The sequence below is a fragment of the Nesoenas mayeri genome, assembly GCF_963082525.1.
Source record: "Nesoenas mayeri genome assembly, chromosome: 3".
NCBI classification, from domain to species: Eukaryota; Metazoa; Chordata; class Aves; order Columbiformes; family Columbidae; genus Nesoenas; species Nesoenas mayeri.
Genome location: NC_137544.1, coordinates 83,002,222 through 83,021,446, shown reverse-complemented (window position 1 = coordinate 83,021,446; position 19,225 = coordinate 83,002,222). Strand labels below are relative to the sequence as shown.

At 42.4% G+C, this 19,225-nt stretch overlaps 1 protein-coding gene across 1 annotated transcript in view; it reads right to left on the bottom strand.

Moving 5' to 3' along the window:
• Positions 1–2,360: 2,360 nt before the first annotated feature.
• The window catches only part of KIF26B (kinesin family member 26B), a gene marked incomplete at both ends in the record, with an annotated part of 294,143 nt that continues 277,278 nt past the window's right edge, over positions 2,361–19,225 (bottom strand). The window contains 3 exons of the mRNA XM_080342992.1: positions 2,361–2,509; positions 4,363–4,513; positions 5,853–6,055. Coding sequence (XP_080199118.1) covers positions 2,361–2,509; positions 4,363–4,513; positions 5,853–6,055 — 503 coding nt within the window. The remainder of the gene's footprint in view (positions 2,510–4,362; positions 4,514–5,852; positions 6,056–19,225) is intronic.

The window sequence follows — 19,225 nt, the reverse complement described above, 5'->3', positions numbered from 1 at the left end:
ACATGTGCACGACTTGGGCTGGGAGGGGGCTGGTTCTTCCTTGAATGTGGGAGCATGACCAGGGAGACAGGCTGAGCACAGTGTCACAGGTGAGAGCGGTACTGCCCTACCTGGGGACACAGGTGGATGAGAGATGGCACCTTGCTGTGAGAGTCTCTCTCCTGCGTGCTTGTGACCTGGCAGTGGGCACCTGGGGCGCTGTGGGACAAAGCCCAGAGAGATGCACTCTATGTCCCAAAGGCGCTAGGTCAGGTCCTCATCCAGCACAAAACTGCAGGGGCGATTCCCATGGCTCTGTGGAGCTGGGTTGAGTTCATGGGGCTCTGTGGAGAACAGATGGCCTCAACAGCACCAAGTGCTACTGAAATCATTGCAAAGAGGAACAAAGCTAGAGAAATTGCACGGTTTGGGGGTTTTTTAATCCAGAGTTGTGGGGTGGTTTGTTTGTTTGTTTCCCTTGAGAAAGAAGGGAAGAAAAACCAGACCTATGTCCTTACTACTTACTTAGAATATGAGTTTCATGATTGGAAAATTCTGCGGGACAGGCTAGAAAGTGACTTTCATCCAAATAATCCTACAGAATGTAAGAAGGATGTTCTACAAAATCCAGCGACAAGCCTAATACAACAAATAAGATTTGTTATTATAAGTTGTAGAGTATTAAAAGAAAGTATTTTTAAAATTTTTTTTTTTTTCCTGCTAACTACTAGATTTCCATGGAAATTTGCTGCTTGGGATATCATAAGATGGCATGAATATGATAGTACAGGTAAAAGAAGAGTTGCATTTAAGTACAGCAGCATATTGAGTATATGTTCAAGGATGCTCTCATTTTTTCATAAACAACAGAAGGGTAGCACAAGTGTATGCAACAGGAATTTTTGTGAATGGCCTTATTTCAACACAGAAAAAGAATAAATCTAATTCAAAAAATAATTCTTCATGCTGATGTGTAATTAAAATGCAGATTTTGCACATTTCTTTAAGAAACACAAAGGATGTTCCTTCCCATATACTGTTTTGTAGATGAAGAGGTAAACTAGTAGAACACTGGGATGTGCATTGAAACACAGACCCTTGTCCTTTTGATGTCAATGTGAATTTTGCCATGGCTTCAGTACTGGAGGGTTGATAAGGAAAATGCCATAGTCAATGTGCCTGAAGTGCTGTGTCCACTCACTCATGACTCCCGTTTATTTCTAGACATGCTGAGCTGAGCCTGCATTTCCCAGGTACGTCTGTGACTATGGACAGACTGGACCAGGGACCAAAAGCTGCCAAAACATGTTTTGCAGTGGTATATGTCAAAAAGAGGTGAAGCTAAATTTTATCAATCATAGTCTCGAAAAAGAAAGATGGAATAAATAACTCATTTTTTGACTGATCAGCATGGGAGCCCTCAGCCTAAAAAGTAATTTTCCAGCAAGTTATTAGCATCAGAAAAAGGGGCTAGGATAAAAGTGCCTCCTCATCAATAACTCTAACCAGTACAAAGCTAAAAATACATTAAAAAAGAAAAAATAAATGTATGCGTGTTGAATTAAATGAAAAAGATATTTACTTCACGGTTGTGTCACCTCTTCTCTCTCATAAACTGCAGTACCTACAAGCTGGGAAAATTACTGTGTCCTCCAGCATATAAGACAGTAGACAGAATGTAAAAGCAAAGCTCACTCTCTGCTAGAAATATTTCCTGTGTCATCTGGGAAAGTTGAATTTCTCTTTGAGTGGCCTTACTCCGGTAACAAGAAAAGACAGTTAACATTTATTCATATGTTGTACTGATTAGGAAATATCTCTACAAACACAAGTTACTTAGAAACAGCAAGTCTGAAATAGGAGAAAACACCAAGAGAAAAACAAGCTGTAAATACATTTCAAAAGTGTGTTTGTTTTTTTTCCTTTTTCTTTTCTTGACTAGCACCATCTGTACACAATAAAGTATGAACATAAATGTTTGGATAATAAAGATTTGCAAGGCACTTAAACAGTTTTTCTGGATAGGTTTTCTTTTAATGAACCTCTCAATGGAATTCCTACAACCACCTTTCCTCCTCCCTCAGCTAACGCAGGGAAAGAAGTGTCTTCTGCCAGCAGTACTTATTTACACACATGTCCTTAAAGGTTCCTCAAAGTGCTCTTTTAGGCTAAGAGAATCAACAACCTAATATCTCCATTTTTCATGCTTGTCCTGTGTTTTTTTTAATACTACTCTTCTGTATAGTAAAGCAAATCTCTCATACACACAGTTGAGACTTGACTCCAACCTTCATCCTCATTCTGTTGTCTTTGGGATGCTATTCAGAAGGGAAAAGGAGGATGGCAGAGATGTGCATTGAAATTCTCTTGTGGTTCGCTCTTTATCGGCGTCTAGAGGTGATGTCAAAACAGGTGATCATCATGAGATGGGCCTTGCAGAAGTTGACACGGTTTTCTAAACGCTCAGTCACACATTCTAGGGCCTCCAGGTATTCCAGAGAATCAAGCTCAAATACCTGCTCCAGATCAACTGTCAGAAAGAAAACACACAGATAGGAAAAGCAGAAAAAACCCAGTCAGTGCTGGTTGGTGGGAGAGACAGAGCTAATTCAATTCTTCAAACCCATGATGTACTACATACATCATCATCTCTGGCTTGCCCTTTCATTTTAAGTTGCCTTTTCTGTTTAATGGCTATAGAAATGGCACAGCAACTTGCCCATAGTGAACAATAATACTAAGATTGCATTGGATGCTTTCTTGAGTAATATGCTCTGCCATCTTCTCCAGATGACTTGCCACACTCCAGCATATTTCCCCAAGAAAAGCCACTAGAACTATTCTTCCAGCAACCACATGGCTCACTGCAGAGAAACTGGCTGGCACATGACACCTGTAGGCTTCAGGTTAACCTTCATGCCCATAAGGAACACAGAGGTTGAACTTGATGGGGAAATTTAGCAATAAGGTGTAAAACAGGCCAAGTTAAATCTATTTAGAATTATTTTGATTGTTTGCATTCAGGGTCTGCTTCAGCCCCATGCTTAAGGAAATTCTGAATACTAAGCACACACCTAAAGTCATCCCTATTCAAGGCATGTGCATGAGATGTATTGACTCTCACACATTCCACTAACCAGAAGGAGATTCAAATAGGTGCTCTGCATGGAGAAGACAAGTCCTTTGCTGAATTCAGAACCCAGAGTTAGAAACCAGCCTCTAGCCTCCTTGCTCCTCACACCTCTCCCTATTCCATGTGATTCTCACTAGACCACTCAAGAGTGGCAAAGGAAGGTGTACATGTCAATCACTCCAACACAGGTGTCCCTGTGCTGCCAGGGACCCACGGGCAGCGGCTTCCATGGGAGCCGAGCATGATACGATGTTGGAGCCAGCACCTCCCATCTTATCCCTGAGGTCTGTGCTGCCCTTGAGGCTTTTTGCCTCTGTCACACTGGATCAGGTGCAAAAGCATCATGGAGTAAGCAGACAGCAAGGTATGGCAAATTCTCTGTTCCCTTTAAAGCTGATCTTTTTACCTCTCTTCCCTAATGGCATTCCTGAATCGTATACCATATACTGTGGTTGTATTGCAGGACATACCAACCTAACGTTAACTTATGGCAGCTGTCAAAGAGTTAGCATACTTTAAGAGAACACACCAGCTGACCTCCTTTTGCCACCTGCAGTTATCCTAAATAAATTGAAAATGGTTTTTGGTTTTTTTTTTAATTTGTTTTCTAGAACTCTTTGATATGAGCTTGCCACCTGCTAATACTAAAGATTGTTGTACAATTACTGCAGTACTCTTTATCTTTTTTCCTCTGAGGTGTTGAGGTCCTTCTTCATTTGAATGTGAATATCCTTTAAGCTCTCTGAACTTTACACATCTATAGTTACAAAAAATGGGCCAAATTCATTTTTCATGTAAACTCACTGGTGCCATGGGACAAGTTTGCTTCACAGTGTTATTTTGTGGTAGAAGAGCAGATTTATAATATTGCTCATATGTCTGAGTGATCTGAGGCCAAAAAAAAAAAAAAAAATCTCATTTTCGGGAGCTGTGGAGTGAAACGCATGAACATTAATCTACCAATGGCAATATTCACCACTACAATGCTGTACCATTTCAACATTCAGCTCTCAGGCAAAAAGGATTGTTCAGTTCTACTGTCATCACTTGATAAGAATTATAAGGACTAGTTCTAGAAATACAGTCAATCTAAAACTTGCCCTTAGGTCATGTGTCGGTTCATTTTAGTTAACAAACACAGTAGGTAGCTCACATCTCATTCTTAGCAAATATTTCTACTCCCCTTTGTCCCCCGCCATGAATAAACTAAAGGACACCTCTGAGTCCAGGCAATGAAATGATGTTCTTACATTCACTGAGCCATTTATTAGGATCCAGCATCAGGTACTGTTTGGTCACCTCCAGTTCTCTCATTAACCACTCATACTTGGCCTTGACCTCAGCAATTCTCTGCTGGCGATGCTCCAGTATCTTCAGCTTGGCATTGAAACATATCACCTCCTGCCAACCAGGAAAAGGAGCAGGAAAAAAAATAGGTGAAGAGGAGAAAGAAAACCCATATCCATTCAGTCAAATGATCTTCCAATCAATAATACTGACAATAAGCTATTTACTCTGGAAAGTGTATGAATCACTGCATGAAATCATCTATCATCTGTTTTATTTTTATTGCTTTTGTTTGGTTTTGATGTTTTCCATCAGTGAGCTTTGGAGACTTAGCAATGATAGTTAATAACAAACCATAATAATTAATAACAGGCAGCATCTTGAAATCAGATTAACTGTAGCAAAACATTTCTGGCTTTTGTCACCAGAAGTCTGGCTAAGAAAATCTAAGCTCTTGGGGAAAAGGAAATCCATTGCTTGCTGTATTAAAAACCTAAATACATCTCTGTGCTTGGAGCATAGGAATTTCAGTAGTCATGTTATAAAATACAAGAACTGGTAGCAACATCAAATTTAAAACATCCTTAAACAAAGGGAATATGTTATGAAAAGCTCTAGCAATTCACATTTGTTGATAAAGAAGACATATTTTCTATTAAAGATATGGGACACAGTAACAACCTGGCCTTGCATGACTTCTGAGGGCTGGCAGCCATCAAGGTGTGCAGTAAGCAAGCCCATGGTGAGGGCTGTGCCACCCTTGCTAGCATGGGAGCATTCTCAATGCCAGAACTATCCTTCTCCAACCAGTGTGAAGGTCTCAACAGTGTTCTGCCTTCTGCTCTGTAGAAAAGCTCTGCCATGTGCGTGAAGTACAGTGGAAACACCACCCCAACAAAACCGTATCAGTGAATAACATAACAAACAGCCTGAACAAGTGACAGGGGGTGGGAAGTAAAAGTGCCTTAAAATAACAGTAAAATATATGTCCACAGTTACTCTAAAATTGGTGCTATTTTACCAGTTTCAGATACTCTTCCTGATCACACCTCTCAGGAGCTGACCTTTACGATTCCATAGGTTTTGTAAATTTGAAGGCCTGAGGTTGACGGGAACAACTTTGTTAGAGAGAAGACATTAGATATCCTGAAAACAATACCATCACAGCACTTGAGGCACCATTGCTGCCTTGAAGGACAGATGTGGCAAGATACTGGAGCACGGGAGCCATCAAGACTATAAGCAAGGGGAAAAAAATGCAAGGTACTAATGTCTGTTAGTTGCTATAGAAGAAGGTATAACTTGAGTCATAACTGCACTTAAGTGAGAGTAAAGGTTTTGCTGCCTGTTGAGTTAACCACATACAATACTACACAATTCTGACTGCATAATCTGAATTCCCCCTCTCACACCCTGCAGGAGGAGGGAGACTAATTACTTGGCTTGCACTCACCTTGCTGTCCCCACCTCGTCGCCGCTGGAGCCTCTCCACATCATCTATCTCATAGACTTTGATCTCGAAGGGCTCCCCCAGCCCCCTCTGCCCGCTTCGCAGGGGCCCATCCACCCAGCGCACCCCGGGGCTGTTGGCAGGCTTCCTTGCTGGGGAAGTGGTGTCAAGCGATAAAGCTGGAATAAGCCTCCGTCTCTGTGAACCTGCAAATGCAGAAATTGCCATTTCATGTCAGCACAGTTACTGCCTCTCCTTTCTGCTCTGTCTGCAGAGATGTGCCTACAAACTATATATATTCAGCTTTCTTACACACAGAAGAAAATGGAGTGAAAACCCGGGAGAGGGGGGGACACAGAAGTTCAGGTGAGCTGTAGCTGGGATGTGCTTTACATGCTCACCATGAGTCAGATCCTCACATGTTCTTTGCTGCCTGACTTCAGGATTTGATTCTCAGAGGGCATATGCACCCTAAAGTTTCCAGAGCTTGTGCCTGTTTCCCTTTACTCAGGTCTCAGTGTGTACAAGTGTGCCAAAAAAAGGACCTGAGCAGCAGGTTGGAACTGATCTAGCACTGATTTCCTATCTCTTTACTGGAATTGGTCCTTACAGCCTATGGACAAGCATCAGCCAGCCTCTGCATAGATCATCCCCAGGGGAGGTGCGGTTTTGTGGGTTTTTTTAATCACAGTACAAATACCACTGGAGTTGAATGCCAGTATACCGCCACCTAGTCCTTTCCATAACACCACTGTAGGCTGAGCCACAGCAGTAAAACCACTAAAGAGGACAAAACTCCTGCAGTAAGTACATCCAAGCTTGGTGGCTGCCACCGAAGTTGCATCGGTCTTGTCACCATTCAGTAGAATATTCTTCTAAAACACTTCCCGCTGATGCACTTCCTGCAGCACTAGTGATGGGCAAGAATGCAGCAAGACTGACAGGCTGGCAGAAGGGTTAGTCATTGTGACTGCTTCAGTGCTAGTGCTCGTGCACACACACCCCGCTTTACAACACCCACACAGCGGATGGGAGATCTGCAATAGCTGAAAATGTACCATGGCTGATAAAGCCTGCACCATATGGAAAGCATCTGACGTGTGATTTGCCAAGTCGGGGCCTAAGGTAAAGCAAGGGAGAAAATGTACCTCATTGGCCTGATGGCAGCAGCAAGGAAGCTGAGCACATGGCTCAAACAAAAAAGAAAAACAACTGGTTACATTTCTTTGCTTGGTTTAGCACAATCAGAGCAACGGCTGTGTACTTTTAAGAAAAAGTTTTGTAGCTGACAACTCCTGCAGGGTCTCCCCTAGGAGACAGCAGGAATGGAAGGGATGGGAGAAAACAAAAACAAAAGCCAGAGCCAGCAAGTTTGAATGAAACTATTAAATGACTCTCTTGGCTGCAAGAACAAAACTTATGCCAGCAGGGAAGGGATGCAGAATGATCACACAGATTTTATTTTAAAAACAAGATAAAATCATTTAGAGGAATCTCCAGCACTACATATATTGCAACTTGAATGTAAATAGTTTTAACATGTCTGTCAAAACAAACAAACAAACAAAAAAAACCACCAACAAACCAAACAGAATAAACCCAAAACAAAAATATCTATTGATTGTATTGGTTTTTTTATTTTCAAGTAACAGAGCATTGTCTAGTTTCATTCATGGGAGTATGATTCTCTGCCAGCTTTGCAAACTATCACATCTTATCCCATTGAATTCTGAGTGCAGTAGTTTGTGCTAGAAACCAGCAGTTAGTAACCGGTAATTAACCTGTAAATACTAGCTCTGAAATGGATGAGAATGGTCTATCTTGCTGTGCAGTGGGAAAGCCTACTCTACAAAGCTTTTATCTGAATGAATCTGAGATAACTCTATGCAAGAAATGGAGAGCACAGGCCAGGCAAATAGACAGGGAGGTCTATAAGGCCCCTTTACACCAAACAGCTTGAGATCTGGACTGCTCATCCTATGACATGTATTGCAGTTGTATCTACTACTCAAACTGCAGCCCAGCAAAAAAGCCCATGCCAGAACAAATGAAGTCTTACAAATACCAGTAAGTAGGAGTTATCTTAGATCTGTGGTACCAGTCACTGGAAGTCAATGTCAATATTCACTTACCTTGAATGCATTTCAGTTAATCTCTAGATTAAACTGACTAATCAAGAGAAGAATCGGTTCTCAATAAAATGAAAGCAAGACTTGAGCCACTACCATAGCTGAAAAGCAACCCACAGTTTGGGAAGACCCCAACGAACTGCAATGCTGAGAGTGACTCTTGTCAGCGATGCTAGAAAAAGGCATCCAAATGCTGAGAGCAGCTGCGTACTTGAAGGGAGGTGAGACTGGGTGGTGGACAAGTAAACTTTGTTACCTGCAGGTAGAGATCCTGCAAGGGGCTCAGCCCTTTCTGGGACACGAGCCCTCCACTTGCTTAGATGTGACAGGCACTGAGTACATCCTTGTTGTCAATCAAGACCAAAAGGATTTAGGTATTAAATACTCTTTTAGGCTTTTGGCCATGGGGTTTCATAGCAGCAGTCTTTCAAATTTTGAATGCAAAAGCAATCTCTTTCCTATCTTTGTTGCCCATCAACTTTTAGAGCCTGCAATACTTAAAAGCTGAGTGCTGCTAAATCTTTTTACTTTGAGCCCTGCACTGATGGTCACATCTCCTTTCATGTCATGCCTACAGACTAGCTCTAGCATTTCAAGGAAGCAGCTGAGCAGACTGGAAATTCCTTCTGTCCAGCTCTCCCATGCATGGCTGAATTATGACTGAAGTAGTGCTTTTTTCTGTGATCTTTGATTTTCTTCCATTTTTTCTTCCCTCTTTCTTTTTTTTCCCACTGTGGCTGTTAGCACCACCTTCCTGTGTAATGGGGCACTTTGAAACCATCCCCACTGGAAAAAACTGCATCTCCAACCAGAGCCAAAGCCCAGGTCTGAGACACGCTGGGAATGCAGGTGAACGGCTCCAATTCACCTTTCCAGAAGAACAGCATCAGGCTCTTTGAAGCAAAGCAAAACAGATGCCACTAGTGTATAAATTACAGGGATGATGGTAAATATCTTTGCATTTAGCTCCCACTCATATCCATTTGATTCAATGAGAAAGAGAAGCCTGTGGTCTAGGAGGAGGGCTCCAACCTGAGGCCACAGCTAACAGCACTTGCCCCTCGCAGAAGAGGCGGCGGAGACTACGGCAGCGGCAGGAGATGCGCCAACAGGAGCTCATTATGTTTTTCTAGCCAGAGCCTGTGCCTGTATAGCCCGTGGGTTATCACAACAAAGCTCTCAGTGGAGCAGGGCAGAGCCCCCTGAGGTGGGCAGGCTCGCTGCCGGCCGCCCAGGGGCTCCTTGGGGACACAGAGGCCGCCCATGCAGGTCTCCCTGCCCCAGCGCAGTGGGCATGTCTGCGTGTGAGGCAGACAAGGAAGAGAAAGAGGGATGTCTTTTTGTTTGAGAACTGAATGCTGACTCAGGATGATTTATGTGAGGTTAAGAGTGCTTTGGGAATAAGTGAAATGAAAGATCTCCTGCATCGTTACAGTAAGGCAAAATCAAATTTAGTTTATTCTAAACATGCACTCATTAATAGGCTGTTTATTAGTCCACATACAGAAAACAATTGTGTTTTTTGACAGGAGACTCCTGCCACTGACCTCTATTTAGTCTTTGTTTTTTTCTGATTTCACCTTAATTGGGAACAGTAAGAAGACACAGCCAAAGCAGAGCTTCAGGGTGAGTGTCACAAAGCAGCTGACAGCTTGCTCATCTGTATCAACATGCAGACACAAAACACTAAATTGTTAAAATGAATACAGTTTTCCATTTACACAGAAAATACCCATTTGAAGTCCCAAATGTATTGGAAGCACTTGATAGGGTTAGTATCTCATAAATTTTGACTGTATAATAAATATTTTGTAGAAATTAGAGGGCACCACTCCTCTCCTTCCCCACACATGGCTCACAAAAGCAGTGGGCAGTCTGGGCGCTCAGCAGGAGCAGTTCTCGGCAGGTCCCTCCCATGCACCCTGCCCAGCACCTCAGCAAACCCGCTGACCCTCCTGCCATGTAAATGGGATTAATTCCTCCATTGAAAAAAGAGAATTATAGAAAAATCGATCTGAAATAAATCCTTTAAGGTGAGCCCAGGACAGAATGACACTTTCATATATGACCACGTGGCCTGCAAAGCAACAGGCCATTTGCTAAATGTCTTATAGGATATGTTTTTCCCTTAGCTTGAATTTATCCACACTCAGAATAACCCCTCTTGAGCCTAGCTTTAGTATGAAAAATCAGACTGCGACATAGCCCTGAAAATGCAGAGAATACAAGACTTGCTTTCACAACAGATCTGTTGCTCCACCTTGAGCTATAGGTTAAGGTTTGGCCAGGTTAAAATTAAGATAAAGGGAGTGAGACAGCAGTGAAGGTGTGCAGGGTGAAAGCAGAAGAGTGGCACTGAAGCTACAAAATACTTCAGCAAAGATAAGCCCAGAGAAGTCTTAAAGGTATTAGAAACCCAGACCAAGGCAGCTAGGTTTGTAAGGGTAACTTTAAGGATAAGAAGACTCACTGACCTCAGCAAAATTGCCCAACTGCGTAAGGATGTGTGCTCATAAAAGTATGTGTTGACCAAGGTAAAAACTCTAAGATGTCTGGACTTGCTTAAGTACTGTATATTTTGGAGTGTTCTCCTTAGACTGCTTTCCAAGCACACATTCCAGACTGAGCATCTTTTCTGTGAAAAAGGTAAAGGCAAAAAGTATAATAAATGCAAAATCTTCATGAAAAGAAGCCTGATGCATATCTCTTCAAAGCAGGTTACATCTGAATGGGATGCAAAACAACTGCCGTCCTGGAAATCTCAAGCTGTGTCAAACAGAAAATGAAACTGTAACTTGATATGTCATAATTTCAGAAGTTTATAGTGTGTGCTCAATGGCAAGATGTGGAGCCAAAGCTATTCCCCACTGCACCTAATGTTATGGGAAGTAAAATTGCCTTTCTATACAGAACCTGTTGTTCAGCATTTTGGGTTGGTTGTTTTTTTTTTCTTAGTAGAGAATCCATCCAAACTGAAGATGATGACAAAAAACAATCCTGGAAAAGCAGAGCAGTACCCCTAAGCTCCCACCATTCCTTCTGTGGCTTAATTTCCAAGAAATACTGTGTTTCCAGCAGCAATAGCATCAAACTGAAATGTAGCACCAAACTGTTTGCTTACTGGAAAGATGACCTGTCCTGTTTCCCCTGCTGCTCCTCACTGTCTGACAATGAGGCTCCTCCTTTGTTTGAGTTGAAAATGCAGTGCCAGCTTCTCTCACTCCCATTTCCTAATGGGATCTGCCCTCATGGGCAATTGTCCATGACTGAACCAACTCCTTCCCATTTCTTTGACCTCCTTTCCTCTAAATTATTCTATAGTGCACTTTTCCCAGTGCAGAGCACATAGCTATATACTCCTTAGATTTTTGTACAGTTTGCAGTGTTCCCCTCCCAATTACTGACAACATTGCCAATGCTTTCAAGTGGAAGGCACCTCTGATGGTGTGGAGACTTCACCAGAAGTATTTTGGGTGCCCATCTTGAGGTTAGTACTCCAAAGAATCCAGGCATTTAGTGCCAAAAAATCTAAACAGCATTCACTCATCCTGGCAACTCAGATTACATAGGAAGAACCATGTTGCAGCTGAACCCTGAACAGGAAACACTGACAGGATCCATCATTCAGAAAAAAATATTCTATGTTGACTCCACTGTAAAATAATTCAGGCCGTATTCTGTGCTGACTTATACATAATCCTGATGTTGTGAATTAATAAGAAGTACCAGGACACTTGAGGCTAGAAAGCTCTGCTTGTTATACATAGGAATAAAGCAACCTATGTATATAATCTTCTGTCGATACCTATACTAGATATGTTGTTTCTGTACTGGTATAAGGAACATGCTGAGGCACAGCCCACTCCTAATTTTTTTCTACCCACCCCATTCATTTCTTAACCTTGCTTCTTGAATTGCTGTCTCATTTTAAAATAAGCTTTTCAGGGCAGTATAGAGCCGGTGAATGAGCACTGATCAGGAAGCAGCCCTCCTGCAGTGTGGCAGGTTGACAAGTAATCTGGGAGACACTCCAGGGAAGATGCACATCACCAGAGATGAATTTTCAGCACTCACAATCACTAGAAAAAAATGACCAGAGTCTACTCTAAATATTTATCTCACTTTGGGCTGGATTTTGGTTTAATAGGTATTTGTCAGCATTGTGGCATTATTTCGGGAGCTGGCTATTGTTACTACAGTCTTGAATAGCTGCACCAGTCGCTTGGGTAGCAAAGGCAGAGGCTGAAGGGGGAAGGGGCTCAAGCAGCCAGAGCGTTCACTCCCAACAGGACAGTGGTGGAGGCATTCCAGTGAGCTAATTCTGTGGTAGTGTCAGGACCAGGTTTTATTTACACTCAGCCTAATGGTGTGCAACTCAGTCATGCATGTTGCATGGAGCCTTCACCGTGCACAATAGCCTGCTGCCATTTCCTCTATTAAATCATTCCTATGTGCATGTGGCTGAAAGCTCAGTGCTGGCATGCAGTAGTCAAGCGTGTAAAAAATGATTACTCTGATCCCTTTCAACACAGATTTGCTGCATGAAATGGCCTGGCTTTGACCTGGGAAAATCAATGCTGTTGTTTTAATGAACAAAAAAAATTGGAGCTGAAGTCTACCCTTCCCCTCCCTCTGCTCCCCACAGGGCTGTCCAGCCAGCAGTCACATGCATAAAGTGGTTACCTGAATGCAAACAGCATTTTGCTATATAATTCTAAATTCCTTTGTCATGGTAAAGGTATAATGCAGGATATCAATTAGCTACCATCACTTGTAAGCAAGTTAAAGTAGAAACACTGGAGATGCCCTACGGCTTTGTGATACAAAAGGCAATTTTCAGCTCCCCACACTGTGCCTTAGGCAGTCTAAACATGAACCAAATTCCATTTCACTTGGATTCAAGAAGAAAAGCTCAGATTCTTTTTGTTGGTGTTTTGTTTCATCATTATAATTTTGGCTATGTTTCAAAACGTGATGCTTTGCGATATTGGTTAGAGATGGACTTTCATTATTTACAGCCTGTGGATTTAGCCTCTGGCTTTTTCTGCTGCTTTCGTAGGCAGGGCTAAGTGCTTCTAGAGAGTGAATGTGTTTGAATGTAGAGTTTTCAGGGCCTTCCAGGAACCTCTAAATCTCCATCTTTGAAATCATCCCCCCAGTGAAATCCAGAGTGCACAAGTGAGAGAGAAAAAGGGACTCTAATTGTAGATAATTATTGTCATGTCTTAACAGTCTGTCTTTTTATTAAAGTGTTTAAAATCATGTAGCAATTTGCTCTGCTTTGGTGGCAAAACTTACTACTGAGGAAGAGCCGCAAGGAGTCATGAAACTTTACTGCAAAAGCCATAAAATGCTGCAGCAGGAATCTTTAATTATCTGTAGTCAGGCAGGTTCCCCATGCAAAGAAGATTAAAGCGTGTGCACACACATACACATACACACACGCAAAGCCTGTCCTGGACTGACAAGAGCAGGGTCCTGCAAATGTTGAGATATACAACTGCAGCATAGGGCACTGGTTTAAATTTCAGGAAGTCAGCAACCCTGATTTTCCCACAGTCTTGTCCAGACTTGGCCTCACTACCAATACCATCCCTTAGATATTTCTTTTCTGAAGCTCACTGATATTCAATGATCAGGAAGGCTGAACTGGGCAAGACGGGCACAACTTGACAGCACTTTACATACAAGGAGTCTCTCCCCTGAGCCTCACCTCTTTGACAGTCTCCTTTCTTCCCTCCCACAGGGCTCACATGCCCAAGTCCCGTGTCCTTGCCCCTGTGAGCGGGTCTGTGCACCCCAGCAGGCAGGCAGTGGTCCCCACTGTTGCACTACCCTGGCTGCTGCACCCCTGCTGCTCCACAAGCACTGCCTGGAGTGTCCCACCCTGCTGGCACCAGCACCAGCTCCAGTAAAGCTCCAGGTTCAGACTCAGCTCCAAAGAACCTCAACTGAAGAAATCGAAGGAGACACTCTCCTTTGCAGAGGTCTGTCCCATCTCAGCACAGTTCTGCCAGCAGCGATACACACTGCAGCCCTTAGGTCTAACTTGATGTCACGTGGGATGGGGACTCTCTTGAGCACCCCACTCTTTTCCCACAGGCAACAGGAAAAAAAGCAGCCTCAGAAAGATCTCTGTGGTCTCCACGGAAAGCCTCATCTGTGATGAATCATCTCGAAGTCCTTCCCATTCTGCTGTACCCAGGGAAGGTCTTACAGGTGTAAGGGGCAGGAACTGGTAAATATCATCTGTAGGAGAGGGAGGTAAGAGGCAGAAACAAGGCATGCGTGCAAAGCACATGGAAACGTGAACAAGGCCTGGCTTTACTGGGTAAACTTCATCAGAGCCTGGGCTCATGCTTTGCTGTTAGCTGACAGCAGGCAGGACCTGGAGCTGGCACCAAAGCTGCATCTCTGAAATCATCTAGTCACGTTTTGCCCTGAGAATTATTTTAGAGTAACTCCCATGTACAACCAAACTAAACTGGGGAAAATATGCTAACAACCAAAGCAAAACAGCAAAAAGCAGGTAGGTAACACTTCTGATCTAAGGACCCTGCTGTTACTTTTTTCGCACCACCATTATCGAGTTTTGTGAGCTGGTAACCAGGGAACATAGAAATTACACAGTCTGCCCAAGGTGATACAGCGAACCAGCAGCACACCAGAGAATACAACATAGATCTTGCAAGTCCTAATCTGCCACCCCATCTGCCTGTAGTGTTCCCAGGATACAAATATGGCTTTGGTAAAAGAGAGTTCAGACAAAATGCGTTTCCTGATCACACAAAGGGCTATGTACTATAAAAGCACCCTTGTCAATGTCTTTTCATGGAATAGTAATGGCACATTGCACTTGAAATTTCTGAGGAATTAAAAATAATATATAATTGGTGCTAGTGATAACTGTACAAATAATGCCCTAACACTTCAGTGCCCTGATCAAGACAGCACTGCTGACCCAAGAGAGAGGAGACTATAGAGGCAGAGCCAGAAATATGACAGATATGTCAATTATTTCTTACAGGGTAAAGGCTAATGGAGTGAGCAAAGAAATCAGAGAAAACATAGTTGCATAGATGGAACACATGAAACCCTCCTCTCCACTGTTCGGCAGGGGAGGGTTTGTAGCCAAGCCAGCTGAGGTTCAGGTTAGGAGGAGTCAAGAGTGTCTGTAATTTAATCCTGGATCTGGCTCTCAGTTGTAGGCATTGGGCAAGTCAGTCAAGTACTGTGCCTTCATTTCTCCATCTGTAAAATGGGGTCTGGAATAATACTTACACCACAGGATGGATTAAAGAGCAACTGTACAAAGCTGTGAAATGTACAGCCATAGATCAGGGCTAAATAGCTCTGTTTCTGCCATAAGCAGTCACTTTGGGGCAATATATGCTGACATGATGTTATAGGACCAGTGTTAAATGCTAGAAAGATGGGAATGTTTATTAAATGGATAAGATAGCTTCAGGGGAAACGCTTATGTGCTTCGTGATGTAAACACACGATTTTTCAAGAGGTACCAGAATGCAAGAGGTATTTTTAAAATTATTTTATTTTAATTTTGTACACACTACTGGGCTGTCTGTGAAATGTACAGGTACGCAGGCAGAGCCCCAAATTTAACCTAAGGCTAACACTGAAGGAAGTGAACTAGCTTTATCTTTCAAAAGCCGTCAATGTAGGTCTGATGCTTCATGTATGACATCCAGGGCAGAAGCACCTACACATACAAATAATGCACTTAAGAGCACTGAAAGACAAGATCTTAATCTCAAGAAAAAAATGATGTCTCTCCAATGTGTCAGAACTTCAAAAGTAATTGTGAGATCTGACAGGGCTGCTGGTGATTCTCTTAAAGACTCTTTATAGCTCGTCTTGCAGGGGCCTTGGGCTGATTCATGTTGATCGTGTCCGACAGCTAGCATTTCTGTTAATAATAATCATAAATAAAGTGGACAAGTTGCCTGACCTGAAATGAGCATATCTATAGTGCCATATCCATTACAGCACAGTGGATCTGTGACCACAAATCAGGAAAGGTCCAATGCTCTTGACACTATGTATTAAAATAATATCTGTCTTTTTAAGAGCTCAGAACCTTTGTCTGCTCTCTTTTTCATTAAAAAGTGTTCCTTAAGAGAGAACATTCACACTAGAACAGACCTGTAGAAAGAAGATATTACAGAGGATGAAAGATTGCAAATCTTTGCAGTTTTTTTTTGTTTATTATGCAATAAAAATATTTTTTTGAACAGCTCTATTCTCCCTTATATCTAAGCTCCTCCTTCATGTTCTCCTGCATTGAAGTCATAATCCTGGTTTTATGCCATCATAAATCTGCTGACATGTGAAAAATTATACTATTATCAAACACATCAAACCAGAATTATGATTTCACTGCTGCAGGACCAAATGCAAACAGGAGATAGGTTATAAGAAAGTAAAGCCTTATTAATTTCTGGGCAGTGGTTTGCTGCTAGAGATATGGAAGGTGGTAAAGTTTCTGTTTTGGTTTGGTTTTTTTTAATTTCCATAAAACCCTTGGTTGTACTTATACACAAATTCAAGACATTCAAAACAATACAGGAATACTTGCTGATATAGGGAAGCACCCTCAAAAGTAAAGTATCAGAGAGGATGCACTCAGAATCTCTTCAAATCAGGCGAATTAAGAGACAAGCTTTGAAAATTACTTTGGGGGAGGCCAAGGTGCCAGGCTATGCCAAGCCCATCGGGGCAGACAACTCCCAGGGCCGACAACTCCCAGGGCCACAGGCCCTCCACTGAAAATCCTCCACCCCAGAGATTCAGGTCCAGCAATGGGTAAATATTTGCATAGTTGCTGACCAGGGAGAGAAGTTCTAAACCACATAAGAAATTTGGATAAAGAGATTAATCTGTTGGCCAGCAAAAAAATGGTATTTGGTGAAAAAGACAGGTCAGACTTTACACAGCAGTAAAAAAGTGATAAAGCTTAGACTGTTCATGTTCCCTGCTATGGAAAGGCTCCTGCTCGCCCCATCACTCCCAACAAACCAGCATCACTGCTCTGATAGGTGGTCTCAAGACTGGACAGATCATGGGAAAGCCTCTACTCTACCGGTGTCCTCCAGACTGCTATGAGAGCAACCTGAAACCTGAGTCTCAAACAGTCCTCTCTTCATAACTACCTTTTCACGGCCACTGACACAGTGTTAAGTCCTACACGGGGGTTATTGAAAGCCAAGGTTGAGAGCAAACATAAAACCCTAATCTAAAATATAAAAAATGGACCTGAAGCTCTTCTGTAATTACAACACAAAGGCAAGATTTTCCTCAGTTATATCTATAGCCTTGTCAAGCCTCCTATGTGCTATCAAAGCAAAGAGAAGTGAAATGAAACAACTAGTTTAATGAGCATCAGGGTAAACTAATCCTGGCCTCCTGCTGATTTAGGTTTGGGCGAACTCTGTTGTCTAAAGAATCCGCAGGTTCTGCCTGAAGTTCTTCTCAGAGTATTTTTTTTTAAGTATTTGCCCTAGGGAAGGGAGGGTGTTCCCTAATGCCAAATAAGGAAAATCCACATTGCAGATTTCTCTCTTCCCTCACCTGCACAGCTGCCTGTTTTCACAGAACCTTATACATTTTTGCATCTAAACATCCTGTGGAAGAAGTCCATATTATAGAGGCAACTCCTCTACAGGACACAATCCAATTGTCAATATACACCCACAAATGCTATTCATCTCTGTGAACAGCTTTGTTTTCCTTTTGCACAACATACAAATCATACTTCTTTTTCCTGCTTGTTACCATTAAAAGGTTTATATTTGAAAGGAGCTGCTAGAGGAACAGCTCTTCAGAAACAGGAAAATCAATTTATTACCACATAAACTGAAGACACAGGAAAGAGGTTTCCTTATAGGATGCAAAGTTAACTTCAGAAAGATTAATTCACCACTTGGCCTGTGCTGTGGAGTGATCACTTTCAGATGCATCCCCTGAACAGGTACAATCAGCCATGTACTTATGGATATGGTTTTAATAGTGGTATCTATTGTATTCACATCTGTGCTGCACCTGTTTTTTCTGCTACCGCAGTCAAGAACATAAGGAAAGGGAGAGTTATGCATTACTCAGTTCATTCACTGCAAGTGAATCCCAGAAGTGAGTATGCCAGCAAGTGGAATGGCTGGTGAAATAGGAGCTCTATGAGAATAACAGATTTGGGACAGCCAGCACTGCTGTAGGATAAGTAGCACATACCTGTGCATACCAGTTCCAAAGCCAGTGTGCATTTTTTTTCAAAAGGAGGTTAGGCAGGACTCACACTTTAGGTTGGGAAAACAGCACTCAGGAAAAAGGTAAGGTGGCCAGCTGATGGATGTTCCTCATCATTGCCCTGCAAACTTCTAAAACTTATTCTCATGGGAAGATACAGTAGTTGCAACTGCACAGACTCTTGGTATGATACAGGAGGCTCTTGCCATCTAATTAAAACATCTTATATAGCACGAAAGCTGCTGGGGACTGTATCTGAACAAAGATTAAGTCTTTCTGATCCTTTCTGTGATGACTAAAATGGTTTCAGATTTGCAAGTGCTTCAGTGCAGTAGTTCCCATATATTATTATTAATATAATTTTTATTTGTTATCAAAAATTACTGGGAAAAAAAGGACTCATAACTCAAAAGTTAAAAACCAAGAGTCTCAGAGGCAGGATGACATCTTTCAAGGTGCATGAGCATGACTTTGTCCCATCTTCTAGTGAAGAAGGAACTCAGCAGTGGTTTCTGGTGCAGGTCATCTTGCATCCTTGGGCATCCAGAGCACAAGGAGCAGAAGAGTGCTCACAACAGATACTGCTCTTCAGCAAGGCTCTCGGCTTGTGCTGGTGAAACGTGCATAGCAAGAGGGAAGTCTGTGCCCAAAGTTCTTAAGAGTAACAGTTACATTTCACTACCTCACAAAGGCACCTTTCTGGAATCAAATCAGAAGAATATCTGGATAAATAAATACTTGAATGTGGCTGTCATTGGCAATACTAACCAGTTGTAGGGATAATTGTTCTTCTGTTCATTTGAAGTAAACCTAAGTCAAATGAGTGAAGGGGAGACTCCATTGCCAAGGCAATGTAAGCACACAGGATTTGTGCCTGTTGCAAGATGAAGAAACTCGGAGCCTTGGACACTTGGAGCCTGGCCTCGCTTCTCTGCTAAGAGATATAGCTGGTATGGAATTAGCTCTTGGTCCGCATCTCTCTTTCAC